Source organism: Antechinus flavipes, chromosome 4, assembly GCF_016432865.1.
Source record: "Antechinus flavipes isolate AdamAnt ecotype Samford, QLD, Australia chromosome 4, AdamAnt_v2, whole genome shotgun sequence".
NCBI classification, from domain to species: domain Eukaryota; kingdom Metazoa; phylum Chordata; class Mammalia; order Dasyuromorphia; family Dasyuridae; genus Antechinus; species Antechinus flavipes.
In genome coordinates, this window is record NC_067401.1 from 483,401,693 (window position 1) to 483,419,864 (window position 18,172).

The window sequence follows — 18,172 nt, forward strand, 5'->3', positions numbered from 1 at the left end:
TTTATTCCTACAATCATTTACTTTGTAGTGCTATAGAAGTACGTTAGTTTTAAAGACCTTTTTTAAATTAAGGAACTTTAAAAATATAACCTTTAAATCAGTTTTCTGCAGTTCTTATGTAAATAAGTAAAGGAATTTAAAGTCTTAATTTATCTTTCAAAGAGATTTCTAAATCTTAGTTTGTGCCCTGTAGTTCCAAATTAAATAAATATTTTTGCTATTAGCTAAGAAACTACCAATTTACTATTATGGACATTGGCTTCTTCAAAATCATTAACATTTTATTCTACTGGCTCGATCCTCCCAAAATACTAACTTTCATCATTTATAAAAGAACTTGTCAAGAAGAATATCATAAAACCATGCTGTTTAGGTCCACTATAAATTTATGTTGTATTGTCTCAAATAGGCCCTCATTATAGGCAATCTTTTTGTTATTGTTCACTCATTTCAGTTGTGTCCTGATGTGGTTTGACATTTCCTTCTCCAGCTGATTTTGCAGATGAGGAAACTGAGGCAAACAGGGTTATGTGATTTACTGAGGGTCACAGTGCCTGAGACTGGATTTGAACTCAAGTTTCCTTGACTTGAGGCATGAGACTGTCTGTACTCTATCACCTACGTGTCCAACAAACCTTTTTACATCTTCCTAATGAACTTACAATCTCCTCCACTATGCAGCCTTTTGAAAACCTTTCCATCTCTCATATTTCTCAGGGCTTCTCTCTAGACAGCCTCTCAGCTGAGAATCTAGCCTCCTATTTAACTGAAAAACCTGAGGCCATTCATGGAGAGCTCCCTCTTTTCTCCTCCTCATCTCACATCACTCACTATTTCCTTCACCTCTCTCACAAGAAGAGGCCCTTCTTCCCCAGACAACCCTTTTCTCTTATACAAGTGCTCCCATTCAATCTTGTCTTCTCCAGGAGATCTTTCCCCTGTCATCCCCACTCTCTCACATCTTTTCCTTCTCTCTCTAGCATCTGGCTGCTTCCCTGCTGCCTACAACCCTGTCTGTGTCTCCCCCATCTTCAGAAACCTGTCTGTGGTCCATCTTCCCTGCTAACTGATCCTCCATCTCTCCTCCCTTTGGGACCAAGCTTCTCGAGGAGGCCATCTGCAACAGCTGCTTCCGCTTCCTTTCCTCTCACTCTCATCTTGCTTCTGCACTCTGGCTCCTGACTTAATCATTCGACTGAATTTACTCCTCCCAGAGTTACTAAGTCTCTTAGCTGCAAAAAACTAGAGTCTTTTCTCTTTGTGCATCCTTCCTGATCTCCTGGCAGCCTTTGACATTGTGAATCAGTCTCCTCTTCTCGATACTTCTTTCTTTCTAGTTTTCATGTCACTCCCCTCTCCTGGTTCTCCTACATAGCTGATTTGCCTTTTTGCGGGATCTTTATCCTAGTCACTTCTGTTAACTGTGGGTGCCCCCCAGGGCTCTCTCCAAGGTCTTCTCTCCCCCTCTAACTCTTTCATTTGGTGATCTCATCAGATCTTTTTGATTCCATTATTATCTCTATGTTGACATTCTCACGCTACCTCAGCGTGAAGCTCTAGTCTTGCATTTTCATCTGCCTATCGAACATCTTGAGCTGGATGTCCAATAGATAGCTACAAAGGCCTTGGGGTGGGTCTGGCAGTCATAGGTCTCTTCCCTCCTCCCACACATCTTGCACTCACTTGTCAAAGAGTGATCTGACCAGACCACATCCTCACCACACCCCCAAGCCCTGCTCCCCACTCAGTCAACTCCCCTGAATCCCCAGCCCCTCTAGACTCCAACATGCAATGTTCTCTTCTTGACCGCCCCCTTTCTTCTCCCTTCCATTCTCTTATGCTCTGTCTTCCCTCAATCCCATCATGAACTCCAATCTGGTGACACTGGTCTTCTTCTTGTTCCTTGAACAAGACACTCTAGACTTTGGGTACCTAATTTTTACTAGCTATTCTTTACTCCTTGAATGCTCTTTTCTTATGTCTGCCTTCTTACATATTTAATCTCAGCTAAAATCCAATCTTCTACAGGAAGCCTTTCCCTATACCCTTATTCGCATGCCTTCAGTTTATCCTGAATATAACTTCCAGTTTATCTTGAATATAACATGTTTGTACTGAGATATTTGCATGTCGTCTCCCCCATTACATTATGACTCCTAGGAAGCACGGACTGTCTTTTTCCTTTCTTTGCTTCACCAGCATTTAGCATAGTGCCTGACACATAATAGGTGCTTAATAAATGTTTATTGACTGAATATGTATGTGTCCACATACACATATTTTCCAGATTGAAAAAACAGACATTTCTTCCTTCTATTTTTGTAACCTTTTTCCTTTTTCATAATCATCAACATTTCAGTTTATTGGTATCAGTAGCATGTTTGACTTCAGCAAAGAAAGTTTTCTGTTAATTCTTTGTTTCTGTGATGAAATGCCAAGTTTGTGCCCTCATGACCACTTCTGTCACCTAAGGATATAACAGCTTCTTCTAGTAGCCTGTGGCCTCTAGATATAGCCCTTTCCCCTTTTCATACTCCTCCACATGAATAAAGCATCCATATCCATAGCAACGCAATCTCTAGCTGTCGGTCTTGACTATAGCAAAGACAATTTTATTATAAGTTTTAAATTTTATCAGGTTATAAATTATATTCATATAGCCAAATAAAGTCACAGCAAATAGATAGCAAGTGTAACTTTAGCCAGCCTAGGGGATCAGTGTTGAGGATGCCAAGATGCAAGGAGATGGGTGATAGAATCCATATTCCTTATAGCTTTGATTCTGGGTTTAAATCTTGCCTATAATTCTTAATACCTGTATAACTTGGGACTTGTTATCTAACCTCCCTGTGCCTCAGTTTCCACATATATAAAATGAAATTGGATTAAGGAGCTTCTTAAATCCTTTCTAGGTTTAGATATATTATCTTTAAACATTTATTCCTATAGATACATAATTATATGTCCATTGTTTGAGAAATAGCCCATCTATATTTGGAGAGGCTTGATTGTAAGGAAATGAATATTGGAACCATTATCACTCTCAAGGATCACCTGCTAAATTATGGAGGTAATGTGGTTTGCATCAGTGCTGGAAAATGAAATAACAAACATTCAAAATGCTAAATACACATGATCATAGAATCATAAGATATTAGATTTGAAAGACACCTTAAAGATCATGTAATCCAACCCATTCCTTTTTCAGATTGTAAAACTAAAAGCCAGAAAGGTGAAATAAATGAAAATGCATTTATTTGTGAATGTAAAAGCAATTATTAAGTGTTTGCTGTTTTCTAGGCACTGTGCTAAGAACTTGTAATTGAATTTTAAATAGTCATTCAAGATCACACAATGAATTATTTATAGAATAACCAACTTTGCTTTTGAAAGTGAACAAAGTCCAATACTTCAGGAAATATTGGTGTCAATTGCTTTTAATAGCAATCTAACCATAAATTAAGTTACATAGTCTAAAAATTCTTTGCTGTGAATAGCTTTTTTAAATAATCCCTTTTTGCTTTCATTGCTACCACCCTAGCTGAGGTCCTCATTGAGCCTTGACTAGAGCATTATTTTCAGCTACAATATGGGTCATTTCCTCCTCTTATGCATTTTTTTCCATCACTGTCAAAATAACCTTCTTATTGATTGTCAAGGCCAGCTATGCTTTTCTTAAGAAAATTCTTGCAATGCAGTCTAAGGAAAATGGTAGTATCTGAAGGAAACTGCTACTCATTATCATTTTGTTTAATAAATGTATAAAAAAACTAAAATGAAAATCTGCAACCTTAAATTAAGCAGAGTAATAAATTATTATTCTTGTGATTATGATCATTATTATTATTATCATTATACTTTAGGAAGCACCTGCAACAGAAAGAATTTTTGCAAAATAGCTGGAAACAGAGACTGCCACCATCACTGTAAAAATAAAGATACATGTGGACATGATTGCTGTGAGTACCTTATAATAGGATTATTTTAGACTTTAAAATTTAACAATGAATATAATCACAACTATCAAAACAAAATGTAAACATGTTGAATATATCCATATGTAAAATTCTATTTTTGTATGCAATATGAGAAAAAGTAACTTAGATTTTTAGAAATTACTGTCTATAAAAATATGTAAATGTGATGTAAAGAATCCTCAATTTCTTTTCAAAGGTAAAATTGGAGTTGCACAAAAGTCAGAAATGAGAGAGTCAATATTTTCCTCCTATCTAACTGATTTAAGACACAGGGATGCCACTTCATCTATTCCCCCAGTTAAACGCCTCAAGGTTAGTTTTCTGAATAAGATGATATTATTTAGTTCTATTATGTATCAATAACATATATGTATATTTAACTGACTCTATCTGATCCAGGTATCTCCAGCTCTTTTAGCCCAGCTTCATGTGACATATGACATATAAACTCTTCACTATGCTATTTTTCTTCTTCTGTACCATTTCTAGATTATCAATGTCCTTCTAAAATGTGGCATCCAGGATAGAATACAATACTCCAGATGTGCTCTGACCAGGGCATACTATAGTGAGATTGCCAGCCACCTCCCTCTCCCAGACACTGTTGTGTCCTACTTTCTAGAACTCCTAAGTTGGGGTGACAAAATGTACCATTGCTTTCTAGAGCCTCCACACTGGGGAGATTAAAATATAGTTCCTAGTGGTGAAGTGATGAGGTGGGACTCCTGAGGATGGTGGGAAAATGGAGTCCCTTTATTTCAAGGGCTTTCCCCTTTATATAATGTAACAAAAACAACACCGTGCACAGGGGACCACATGAACAACTTGCTATTGTATGTAATTTGCTACATGGTATCACTTTTCTACTTGGTATCACTCTGCTTCAAGCTCCACACAGGTTGTCACCGCCCCCTGACTTCTCAGGAAGGCCAAGAGCCTTTAGGGGAGATGGGGAACTGAACCAGACATTGTTAGCAGGTTCCCTCTGGGCTGAAGGGTCTTATACCTTACCCAGAGTTCCCCCACTGACTGTGACCCTCTACAAGACACAATGCTTTCTTAATAATTTTAAGATTGCATTAACTATCTTTTTTGCCATGCCATGTTGTTGACTCATATTGAGCTTTTAGACCACTAAACCACTAAATCTTTATTAGATAAATTGCTTTCTAACCATATTTCCCTATCTTATACATGTAAAATTGAATGTTTTCATCAAAGTGAATTATATTGCATTTATATATTTGTTTGTGAAGCAGTCAGGGATAAGTGACTTACTTGTCTGGAGGTCAAACAGCTAGTTAAATGTTAGAAGTCTGAGGTTGGAACTTAGGGCTTTCTCACTCCAGGACTGGTGCTCTCTCCACTATAGCACCTAGCTGCCCTGAATTATATTACATTTAAGCTTACCAGATTTAGCCCAATCATCTGGCCTGGTGCTATTTTTTTGGGATTCTGACTGTTGTTCAGTATCTCACTTCTGCTTTGTATGTTTAGAGATTATCCATAAGAATAAACTGCAAACTCCTATATTATCTTTTTGGGGAGTTTTGTCTTCAATGGAACACTGAATTTAAAGGTCTTATCTGCCAAGCCTTTTTCTTACCTTCATATGTGAGGCCTTGAATAGTTCTAAAGGCTGACATTGAACAAAAACTCCCTTTCCAAGTGATCTGAGAGTTCCTGCCAGATGAAAGAAAAGTCATTAGATTGTCATATCAGTGTCTCCAGTGAATGAACTTCAGGACTGTCTCATGCTGTCTTATGAAGCCAGTCCAGCAGTTGGTGTTGGAGCCAGAGAGGGGAGTCAGGCTGATAGAAGGGCACTCATTTCTTTGCTTAAATGAAAAGATATTGAAGAATCACAAAAGGCTAAAAGGAGGGTTAGGGTGACAGTTAACCCAGTGCATGGAGTTTGAAGTAATCACTGCTTCCACCAGTACTACTGCCTTGTCTGGCAGGACAAGATTATTTCATGTCAACCAGTTGTAGTTTTCCTGCTTTGTTTTGTATTCTCAGTTTTTTTAAATTACATTATAATCTTTATATATGTCCAAGGATCTTCATTAAACCATTCATCTGTTAAAATTTATTCATGTGTAATCAAGAGTGAATTTGTTTTTTCTTCCAATAGATGCAGATAAATAAATCTCAAAATGTGGATCTTAAGAAATTTCGTTTTACTCCAAAAGCTTTGCTTCCAGTTTTTCCAAGGTACTACTTTGATCCTTATATTACTTTACTTAGAAGTTGCATTTCAAGGGAAACTCAACATAAATATTTTTTCTCATAATCACAAACATCATTAGACTAAGAGTCAGTTCACCTGAATTTAAGCACAAGCTCTTCTGTATGACCATAGCCAGATGTGTAATTTTTCTGGGCTTCAGTGGCTCATCTGTAAAATAAAAACATTGAACTAGATGATCCCCCAAATCCTACACAATTCTGACATTCTATGATTAGAAGAAGAATTCAAGAAGAAGATTGTTCTTATGTGCCCTTAGCTCTCAATGGTTCATCTTAAGGACATAGAATAATTTCAAAGGGCCTTTCCCCAAAGTACTGCTGTTACACCATCTTCAAGTATTAGGCAAAACCATGAAGAAAGCAAAGCTTAATCCCTTCCCCACTATATTATCAGTGGAGCCCAGATCATCCCTTTCTGGATAGAGACCTGCTAGGTTTTTTGCCATCATTCTCTTAGTACCATCCTCCATTATACTCATTTATCTCATATTTCATCCCCTTTGGTATTTTGTGACTTCCAGAAGATCCATGAGACCCTGAAGACCATAATGTAATTTGATAAGCAAATTCATGTTCCTGTGAGAGAAGACTGAAGTAGAAGGTTACACCTTTTCTAATCCAAACCCCAAAAGGAGACATTTCCTTTCTGTCCTAAGAATGCTTTTTATCAATGGTTCCCTATATGTATAATTCCTTTGTTGTCTAATCTTAAAAATAATAAGAATGGTGGGAATTCCAGAGCAAAAAGGGATGACAAACTTATGAAAATAAGAAAGGAGATATATTGATGCAAGTGAGATTTCTCAACATAACCTTAAAATTACAGTAAATAGAAAACCCTGATCATTTCAGATCGTTATAAGTGACTCAGAGAAGGGGCTGAATGAGTAGACCATAGATTTTTCCTTTATTTGTTTGAATAAATATTTTTAGACTCCTACTAATTTTCATATTTATTTTCAATTTTCTCTTATTTCTATAAATCTGTAAAGGTCAAAATGTACACAAACTTCTGCCTCCTCTTCACTGAAAAAATGGGATTCTCCTGAAGTCTGTGAAAAATCCCAGCAACAACAGCAATCAGCTCATCATGGAGAAAAGGGTAAGTGACCACAGGTGTACGATTTAATAAGGAAAATGATTTTTCATCACTTCAGATTGAGAAGTAATAATATTGAAAAACAAATATCTGAAATGATTATAACTACCAGCTCAGCCACATTTTCCTTTTGAATTATTAGGCCAAGTTCAATGTATCAGTTAGTGAACAAGTATGTATTAAATATCTTTTACAAATGTACCAGATGTTGTGCCAAAGGATGGGAGACACAAGTACAAGTAATAAAACACTTCCTGCTCACAAGAAACTGATTATCCTCATTATTTTTTACAGTCTAAAAGACATCAGTTTCTTTTTAATTTTTTTAGAGCACATTCACCAACTAGCATAGATATTTGTTCTCTCTATTGTGTACAGCTCATTTTTCTTTGTAAGAATCTGATATGATCTACCTGTAGCTTTTAAAGCCATCTTTCTTTTTTGGCCTTTTTTCTGATCATTGGGAGATAGATTTCTTAATGTGATATTTCTTAGGAGGAGGGAAATTCCTTTCATTGACATTTTGCTAAACTAGGATTCTGTGATCCCTGATATATTTTAAGTGTCATACATGTCCTACATATGATTTGAACACATTGGACAAAATCCAAAATTTTGGAGTGCTCTAACTTGCAGCCATAGAATATTGTTGGAAGAATACTAAGTGAATGATAAATATGAGAATATGGGGTTACCAAAAGCATATGTATGCAGGTATGTAAACACGTATAATCAACAAAGCGAAACTAAAGCTGTATTCCATTGGTGTGCTTTAGCATGCAGATGTTTAATTTTAAATGCTTTTTTGATAATTCAGTGTATTTGTGATCTCGTTAATGAGTGTACTCCTCAGACTAATGCAAATCACAAACTATTTATGCCTTCCTGTCCTGTGTGATTCTGGTATATGTCTTTCCATAAATCCTTTATAAGTGATTCACGTTGTGTGCTCATGACATTCTTATAGACCTGGAGACTGCATCTGCTGACAGACCGAGGATTCTTCCAGACCCAGGAAACAATAAGACTGTGTGACCGTAGTTGAAAAGATCGTTTTTTCATGCTCTTCTTCTAAAGAAAGGAGAGAATGAAGTCTCCCAAGAAGTGAGAGATGAGCAATTCACTTGGGATAGGATGTGACTTGTCCCTGGCACATTGAGAGATAGCTAGGAGGAGCTTCTGCTGTTGTGTATGTCACTGCTGTGAATCAGGGGCCGGGCTACACAAAGCCTCCTGACGCCAGTCCTGAAAATACACTAGTGGTCTTTGCTGGGCACAATCGTAAGGCTGCTGCGTCTCTCTCCCCAGGGAGGGGGTCTGTACCGAAGATGGTCCGTTTCTTTAAAACTATGTTTTATGTTGTTTCCCTTGGCTTCCTTTGGTATCTTGATAACAAACCAACATTGAGATGAAGCTGCTATGAATCCAGTTGAGTTTTTCCCCAGCCTCAGACACTACTGTGTGACTCTGGACACTCCACTTAACTCTGATTGCTTCAGTTTCTTCATCTGTAAAAGAAGCTGGAGGAGCTAATGGCTCCATGCCCCTAGCTTTACCAAGGAAAGCTCAAAAGGGGTTACAGAGAGTCAGTCGGCAAAAAGAACTGAACAGCAGTTTCATTTGCTCAGGGGAGGTTCTAAGGAAGCCAAGCAGAGAAAGAAAAGGAACTCTCTAGAGTGTTGAACGTACAGGGAATTTTCCTTGTAGGGTCTCAAAAAAACCAGTTACTGTTCCACACTATTAATTCTTCTAAAAATCAGAGGGGGAAAAGTAAGCCTTTTGAACGTAGACCAATGTGGGCAAAAACCCAAACAAAACAGCCACATGGGGGAAAAGAGGTCTGGTCAGCAGAAGCTTTCTAAGGACTCCGTGCCTTATTGACCTCCGTCTGTCAGGGTTTCCCCCAATAGGCTCAGGAAGCTCTGCCAGGACAGGAGTGAAGACCCCGACCAAGGGAAAGCTGTTCTCACTGGAGCTCTTGAGCTGGCACGTGGTGGCTCTGCTCTCATGAAGGACCAGATAGAGTGGGGGATTCACTTTCCTGCTAACACAGGCAACGCCAGCCACTGTTCATTCATCATCTCTTGATCTCCCATCATTTTGCTAGATTAGTATAGTAGAACTTGGCTTCTTCATCTCTCTCCTTTATAAGTTTTATGTTCCTGAACTTTAACTTCTTTGCATCTGAGTTCTTTGCCAGGATTTCTCTACTAAGTCATAGATGGATGTCAGTCTGTATTGGTGAAAGGAGTTATTACATAAGGAATTCCCCTACCAGCCTAACCACAGATCCTTTATATGTTCTCATTCAATCAGTTATATTCTTGGCCCTGCTTTTCTGGCATAATTCCTCATTTAGTAATACATGCTCATATCCAGCATGTACCAATCTCGTTGCTCTTGAGTTGAGCCTCAGTTTTCCTCCTTCCAAAATTTTGCTATGCTTGACTTGCAGGCATAGAATATCATTAGAAGAATACTGGTATTAAAGGTGACCCTTTGTTTCATGAAGAAGCTTGGAATTATTAAAAAGCACCGAAGAGTTTCCCAAAGATGATTTAGCCTGCTCTTACTCAATTTTGGGTCCCACTTATCTTTCATTTCTTTTCTCTTTTGGATGAGCTCTGCCCATTCAATCTTGTCATAGCTAGGATGGAATATGGGTGGTTGGGGTGTCAGTGTATTTCTTTCTAGGTTCTTCAGCAACTTGGGCCCCCCTCTTAAGGCAGCCTATAGGCCAAATACCTTTTTTAATTTTTTTATTTTATAATAACTTTATATTGACAGAATCTATGCCAGGGTAATTTTTTTACAACATTATCCCTTGCACTCGCTTCTGTTCCAATTTTTCCCCTCCCTCCCTCCACCCCCTCCCCTAGATGGCAAGCAGTCCTATATATGTTAAATATGTTGCAGTATATCCTAGATACAATATATGTTTGCAGAACCGAACAGTTCTCTTGTTGCACAGGGAGAATTGGATTCAGAAGGTAAAAACAACTCGGAAAGAAAAACAAAAATGCAAATAGTTCACATTTGTTTCCCAGTGTCCTTTCTTTGGGTGTAACTGCTTCTGTCCATCATTTATCAATTGAAACTGAGTTAGGTCTCTTTGTCAAAGAACTCCACTTCCATCAGAATACATCCTCATACAGTATCGTTGTCGAAGTGTAAAGTGATCTCCTGGTTCTGCTCATTTCACTTAGCATCAGTTTATGTAAGTCTCTCTGTATTTATCCTGCTGGTCATTTCTTACAGAACAATAATATTCCATAACATTCATATACCACAATTTACCCAGCCATTCTCCAATTGATGGGCATCCATTCATTTTCCAGCTTCTAGCCACTACAAACAGGGCTGCTACAAACATTTTGGCACATACAGGTCCCTTTCCCTTCTTTAGTATTTCTTTGGGATATAAGCCCAATAGAAACACTGCTGGATCAAAGGGTATGCACAATTTGGTAACTTTTTGGGCATAATTCCAGATTGCTCTCCAGAATGGTTGGATTCGTTCACATTTCCACCAACAATGCATCAGTGTCCCAGTTTTCCCACATCCCCTCCAACATTCATCATTATTTTTTCCTGTCATCTTAGCCAGTCTGACAGGTGTGTAGTGGTATCTCAGAGTTGTCTTAATTTGCATTTCTCTGATCAATAATGATTTGGAACACTCTTTCATATGAGTGGTAATAGTTTCAGTTTCATCTTCTGAAAATTGTCTGTTCATATCCTTTGACCATTTATCAATTGGAGAATGGCTTGATTTCTTATAAATTTGAGTCAGTTCTCTATATATTTTGGAAATGAGGCCTTTATCAGAACCTTTAACTGTGAAGATGTTTTCCCAGTTTGTTGCTTCCCTTCTAATCTTGTTTGCATTAGTTTTGTTTGTACAAAGGCTTTTTAATTTGATATAATCAAAATTTTCTATTTTGTGATCAGTAATGGTCTCTAGTTCATCTTTGGTCACAAATTTCTTTTTCCTCCACAAGTCTGAGAAATAAACTATCCTATGTTCCTCCAATTTATTTATAATCTAGTTCTTTATTAGGCCAAATATCTTTGAACAATTATGGATCTCCTTTGGGAAGTTCTGCAGTGTTTCTGTTGAATCAAAATCAAACAGTTTGACCCCATCCATCTGTAATCAGGTGTTTTTAACCTGGAATCCATGACTTTTTTTTTTAAACATTTAGAAAGCTTTATTCTGAGAAGGAATCTTTGGCACAATCTTTGGCACAAAAAATTATCAGGAACCTCTGGTTAATAGGGAATCTTGCTTCTATCTATTTTCTGTCCTGTCTCTATTTCATGACAGTGGCAAATATTTTTTAGCAAAAATTCATCTTGTAGTTTTGTGCCTTATTTGATAGTAGTAACCAGTTACCAAAGATTGTTATAATCTCTGTTGTCATATCTGGTTATAATAGATATTTTATACAGTTTGGCATGTGCATGAGAAGCAATTGATTGAAAGAGCATCTTTAAAGTTGCATTTTGCTCTGCCAAATCAAATAATTTTTTTCTAACCAAGATACAAGGAGCCACACTGAAACTTTATCATTTATGCCTATTACTCAGCTGTGTCATGGTAGATAAGGGTCTGTTTGCTTTGCGTACATATTGTTTGTAGAAACCTGGATGTTCTCTTCTCATACTTTCATCAAAGATATCCTTATTGTGTAGATTATTCTCATAAACAGGCATGCTAATTAGTGATTGCTAATATTCTCTAAGTCAAAGATTTGTCTGTAATGATAAGGTCCCAGATTGTTTCCGGAGCTTTTGGCATTCCCTTTAAATACCTTGGAAATCAGTTCCTTAGTGTCCTCAAAAATCAGATCAGTGGAGCACAAAGTCCCTCTCTGTATACTTGGCCTAGCCCAGCTGTGATTCCCACCTTTGTTTTTGTCAGGCCCATTTCTACTTCCCCAAGAAATACACCTGGAACTGACATGTTGCAGTATAAAGTGATGGCTCCATTATCCTTAATAGTGAAAAGTATTTGGTATTAAATTCAGATCTCCCCTCCACCCCATTTTTACTGTTTGTTGTCCTTCTCCTAGTTTCATCTTTAAATACTTTTGGGATGATTTTGATTTAATTAATCTCTTGTCAAACTTTCTTTATACTTTCTTTTCCTTGTATTGCTCCTTACTGTTTTATGGGGTGATGGGACTTGTAATCTTCCATGAAATTTCACAAATGAACTTATGTAAACAAGTGTTGTTTTTGGTTACCTTAGCTCTACTCAGTAACATTTTGTTTACTGGGCAAGACAATTTTAAATATACAAATGTGTGCATACATTTATGTGTATGCATATGAAATTTAATTTGACTTTGTTAACCATTTTTAGAAATGCCTTTCACATTTTGAATATCTCTAAGGTGGTTCAATATAATTCTGCACTTTTATACTAAACGCAGTCCGGATTTTAGCATATAGTTGAAGTATAATATAGATTTATTGTCTTTTTAATGTGTCATATTTTTTCATAATAGTGCCTGTTTCCATATGTTGTTCTTCTGTAAAACTGTGGCACATATGCTTGCCCACCTACCCAACAATACAAGCACAGGAATTGGTTGAACTTTTTTGAGGGTACCTTGGGGGGAGGATTAAATCATCTACTTGAAGTCACAGTATTAATAGTAATATGATGGATAGCTGGCTCAGGTTCAGGAACACTCATTCCTCTAACACTTTAATTCTTTGACCCTGGCAAGTCACTTCACTGTCTGCCTCAGTTTCCTCTGCCGAAACAGGGGGATACTAATAGCCTGGATTGTTGTGAGGACCAAATGAGATATTTGTACTGTACTTAGCATAGTGCTTGGCACATACGAGGCACTTAATCAGTGCTAATTGCCTTTCTCTCTAACTCCAGGATTCTAACTGCCCCTATTTTCTTCCTACTAAATATCATAATTTTAATTTATGGTAATGTAAAAAGCCCCATAGGGCAGCTAGGAGGTGCAGTGCATAGAGCACCTGACCTGAAGGCAGGAAAACTAACCTTCCTGAGTTCAAATCTGGCCTCAGACACTTAATTGCATTACCCTGGGAAAGTCACTTCACCCTGTTTGCCTCAGTTCCTCACCTGTAAAATGAACTGGAGAAGAGAATGGCTAACTATTCTAGTATCTTTGCAAAGAAAACTCCAAATGGAGTCACGGAGAGTTGAACACAACTGAAATGAGGAAACAACAGTTGTTAAACTGTAGAATCTTGGAGCTGGACAAGGTTAGAGGAATCATTAGTTAAATCCTCTCAATTTGCAGATGAGAAAACTGAGGCAATCAAGGGCAGTTTGTTCAAGGTTCCCTACTGAGTAGTGCTGGGCAGTGCTGGACAGTTGCAGTTCCAGGACCAGAGGTCCAGTCTCATAGTTCTTAATCCTTGCTGCCTTTCAGATAGAAAGTTGATTTGGAAATCTAGCTTGTGGCACATTGGTATGTTCTTACCAGGTTTCCAACTTCAAAGGCTATTGCACTTTGTTTGAGTGCTTGAGGGATTTTGTGAAAATTTGTACTATAAAATGAAATTTCATGTATTATAACTGGAAATTCTGCCACCAATCTTGTTAAAAAATTTTCCCACATGGGATGCGGGAAAACTGGGACACTGATGCATTGTTGGTGGAGTTGTGAACGAATCCAACCATTCTGGAGAGCAATCTGTAATTATGCCCAAAAAGTTATCAAACTGTGCATACCCTTTGATCCAGCAGTGTTTCTATTGGGCTTATACCCCAAAGAGATACTAAAGAAGGGAAAGGGACCTGTATGTGCCAAAATGTTTGTGGCAGCCCTGTTTGTAGTGGCTAGAAGCTGGAAAATGAATGGATGCCCATCAATTGGAGAATGGCTGGGTAAATTATGGTATATGAATGTTATGGAATATTATTGTTCTGTAAGGAATGACCAGCAGGATGAATACAGAGAGCATTGGCGAGACCTACATGAACTGATGCTGAGTGAAATGAGCAGAACCAGGAGATCATTATACACTTCGACAACGATATTGTATGAGGATGTATTCTGATGGAAGTGGATTTCTTTGACAAAGAGACCTAACTGAGTTTCAATGGATAAATGATGGACAGAAGCAGCTACACCCAAAGAAAGGACACTGGGAAACAGATATGAACTATTTGCATTTTTGATTTTCTTCCTGGGTTATTTTTACCTTCTGAATCCAATTCTCCCTGTGCAACAAGAGAACTGTTCGGTTCTGCAAACATATATTGTATCTAGGATATACTGCTACATACCTAACATATATAGGACTGTTTGCCACCTGGGGGAGGGAGTGGAGGGAGGGAGGGAGGGGAAAAAGCTAAACAGAAGCAAGTGCAAGGGATAATGTAAGAAAATTACCCTGGCAAAATCTAAAACTTGAACTAAAAAGCCACAATCTTAACAAAGATTAGTGGAAGAAAAAAGGGAAGTCCATAGAGTATTGTAGTGAATTCTTGGCATATATCATTTGCCTGGCTATCTTGGATTTAGAAAATAAAAATAAAAATAAAAAAATCAGAAAAAAATTTTTCCCACATGTCAGCTGAGAGGGAAGTGAAATAAACCTTTTCTGTCCCTCTACAACAACTATTTGAAACCTTCTTTGTTTTTAGACCTCCTATACCAGCTTCTCCCCTTGCCCTCTTAAACGAAGGATCTCATCTTGTCCTTTCCTGAGGAAGTCAAGGCCACCACAAACTTTCTATAATTTACAACCACAGAACTCTGCTTCAACAGACACATTTTACCCCTTTGCTTTGTCTCTTTTTAAATTAGAGGTGAACTTATTGCCTCAGCTTGCGGCAAGCCCACGCTGACCCCAGCTACTCAGTATCAGAGCATGGAAAACCTAAAGAATAGGGGGTGTCAAATCAACCCAGATGCAACCCTCAGTGAGTCTTTGAGAATGACTCTAGCAAGAATGTTCCTCATCTTTTGTCTTTTCCTTCTTTTTTTTTTCCTTCCTTTCTTTTTTCTTTTCTTCTTTCCTCCTTCCTTCCTTCTTCCCTTTCTCCCTTCTCTTCCTCCTCTCTCCCTCCCTCTGTTTCTTCCCTCCCTTCTTTCCCTTTCTTCTCTTACTTTCTCTCTCTCTCTCTCTCTCTCTCTCTCTCTCTCTCTTTTTTGACAAGACAATTGGGTTTAAGTGACTTTGCCCAGGGTCACAGAGCTAGAAAGTGTTAAGTGTCTGAGGGCAGATTTGAACTCTGGTCCTCCTGCCTTCAGGGCTGGGGCTCTATCCACTGCTCCATCTAGATGTCCCTAGAAAATTCTTAATAAATTCTTGTTTATTGATTAACAAAACTGTACTGACTGGTCCACATAAATTTATATTTTATTATCTCCACTAGGCCCTGTATGTAGCAAGGCAATTATTTCATTCTTCTTTAATTGATTTTCTATTTACATCATCACAATAGTTTTCTCCAGGATTTGTCTTCTTCCTTCAAGCTTTCCACAACACTCTCTTCTCTGCTTTTAGATGAAGACTTCATCTCATATTTCAAGAAAATGGAAACATTCGCCTTTTCTCCTACTTCTTATTTCACACCCCCTTCCTATCATCTCTTTACTATCTCCCCCTTTACTCCAGTTGTTGATGAATAGCTGGCTCTTCTCACCAAGGCCAACACTTATACATGCACCATTCCCATTTTCTCAGGAAAATTGTCCCCCCAATATCATCCCAATTCTTTTTTATATTCTCTGGTCTCTCCCTACCTATGGAATCTCTTTTTGCTGCCTACAAACATGCCTAAGTCTTCCTGTCCTTAAAAAAAATTCTTATTTGATTAATCCATCCCTGTTAGCTCCTTTGATATGTCCCAGCTCAAAGGCCAAGCTTCCTTAAAAAATCTACATTTAGTGCTTCCACTTCTTTCTTCTCACTTTTTAAAAACTACTTTGTAATATTTTTACTTTGATCTCAAAGCTCTGATTTTGGCTGTGTCATTCCTGAGTCTTTGCATATCGGGCTTCCTTCCAAGAGGTAAATGGAAGATTCTTTTCATTTTCATTTTATCATCTGGCTTTTGTAATATTCTCTTCTGTAAAATATAATGTTCTCTGGGAGCAGATTTCTTGGGGAGTTTCTGGCAGCCTTAGTTTCAGTTCACTATAACAATCACCTCAAATGAGGCCAGGAGTTAAAGTCCAAATCCTTTTATTGTTTCCTTCAAAATAGCCTGGTTAGCTTTCTTAGAGGCCTATCTCTCTCCTTGGTTCCAAGATCTCTTGCCACTTGTCCTTTGTCTCTTCCAGCTTCAACCTCTTGTCCCTCTGAATCTCTCCAGCCGACACAAAGGTGGAAGTTGGAATGAATCTGACTCCGCCTCCTGAAAGAGTGGGCTTGTGGTCTTCTGACTTGTGAATCTCCCCAAGTCAATCCTAGTTGAGGCTCCTAGTTTATATATGCTCTCTAAAGGTGTGAACTCTGATATGTGAACTCTCTTAAAGGGTGAACTCTAAAGGTGTGAACTAAGTACATAAGCATTGTCTCTATCAATTCCAGTGACTTAGCACCTTGTTTCAAGTTCTGGCTCATAACAGGCTTTCTCATTTCTAGACAGTTTTTTATGATTCTTGAGATATGATATACAATTGGAATTTTTTTAGTCACAGTTTTCAGGAAACCTAATGATCTCTTCTTGCTTTGTTTTGGAGGTCAGTTGTTTTTAATAGTGAATATTTCATTTATTCTTCTATTGATCATACTCTAACTTAGTTCTAATATTTCTTGTTTTCTCATCAAATTTAAAGTAGTAATCATCAAAACAATTTGGTTAAAAAAAAGAGTAGAACAAAAAAAACCAAACTGAGTAAAAAAAGACTCAGAGGTAATAAAACAGAGTAACATGATGTTAAGTAAATCCAAAGATAACTCCACTAAGACGAAGACTCCCTAGTTTTTTTTTTTTAAACAAAAATAATTGGGAAAACTGAATAGTAATATCAGAAATCAGTTTTATACCAACATTTTCTATCTACAATATATATCTAGTAAACTCTAACTTAATATATGACCTAAAGTATAGGAGATCATGTTACAACAATTAGAGGACAAAGGAAAGAGATAATTTTCACAATTATGACTAAGACAAGAATGTATAATAAAATAAAGGATACAATGTATGGGGAAATACCTCCCTAAAGTAGCTATCATCATGACTTCAAAAAGCTGATGAAAAAATATAAGTGCCACTTCTTGGCACTTAGGTAATAAACTAGAGGTACAGGATAAGATAGAGTATATTCTCAGAGGTGGCCAATTGGTCTATACATATTTGACTTGATCCTATATTTGTTGTAAGAGATGGCATATTCTGAGAATCAGGAAGCTTGAGGAGGAAAGTAGGTTAATAGATAATGACAAAAAGTAACACAACAATTTTTAAATGCACAGAATTTAAAAGAAGTCCAGATGGAAATTTAAGAGCGATTTTATTATCATGTTCAATTTAACATCTGTTTTTTTAAAAATTACATTACAAAATTTTCCTTATGTTGTGTTTCTCTTCTAATATACTCTATATGTCCTCCAGCTGACACTGTGCATATATGTAGTAGATATGCCCCAGGATTATAAATAAATGTGTTGTTATTACTATTCATTCGGTGCCATTTCAGTAAATGCCTTTGCTTAGAGCTAATTTTGTCAGTTCACTGACTATTAAAGATGAACATACTAGTGGACGCTTAAGAGTTATAGTTTTAGGTATGTAGATGTACAGAGTACCTTGAACCTGGAATAATTGTCCCAAGGGAAATCTAAGTCCCAAATGTCAGTGGGGAAGAGGGATTATCCCAGAAGGGACCCT

At 37.4% G+C, this 18,172-nt stretch overlaps 1 protein-coding gene across 1 annotated transcript in view; it reads left to right on the forward strand.

Annotated features, from left to right (window-relative positions):
- HFM1 (helicase for meiosis 1) overlaps positions 1 to 18,172 on the forward strand; it is a 103,637-nt gene that overhangs the window by 82,172 nt on the left and 3,293 nt on the right. The window contains exons 34-37 of the mRNA XM_051996874.1: positions 3,864 to 3,959; positions 4,174 to 4,289; positions 6,112 to 6,191; positions 7,220 to 7,329. Coding sequence (XP_051852834.1) covers positions 3,864 to 3,959; positions 4,174 to 4,289; positions 6,112 to 6,191; positions 7,220 to 7,329 — 402 coding nt within the window. The remainder of the gene's footprint in view (positions 1 to 3,863; positions 3,960 to 4,173; positions 4,290 to 6,111; positions 6,192 to 7,219; positions 7,330 to 18,172) is intronic.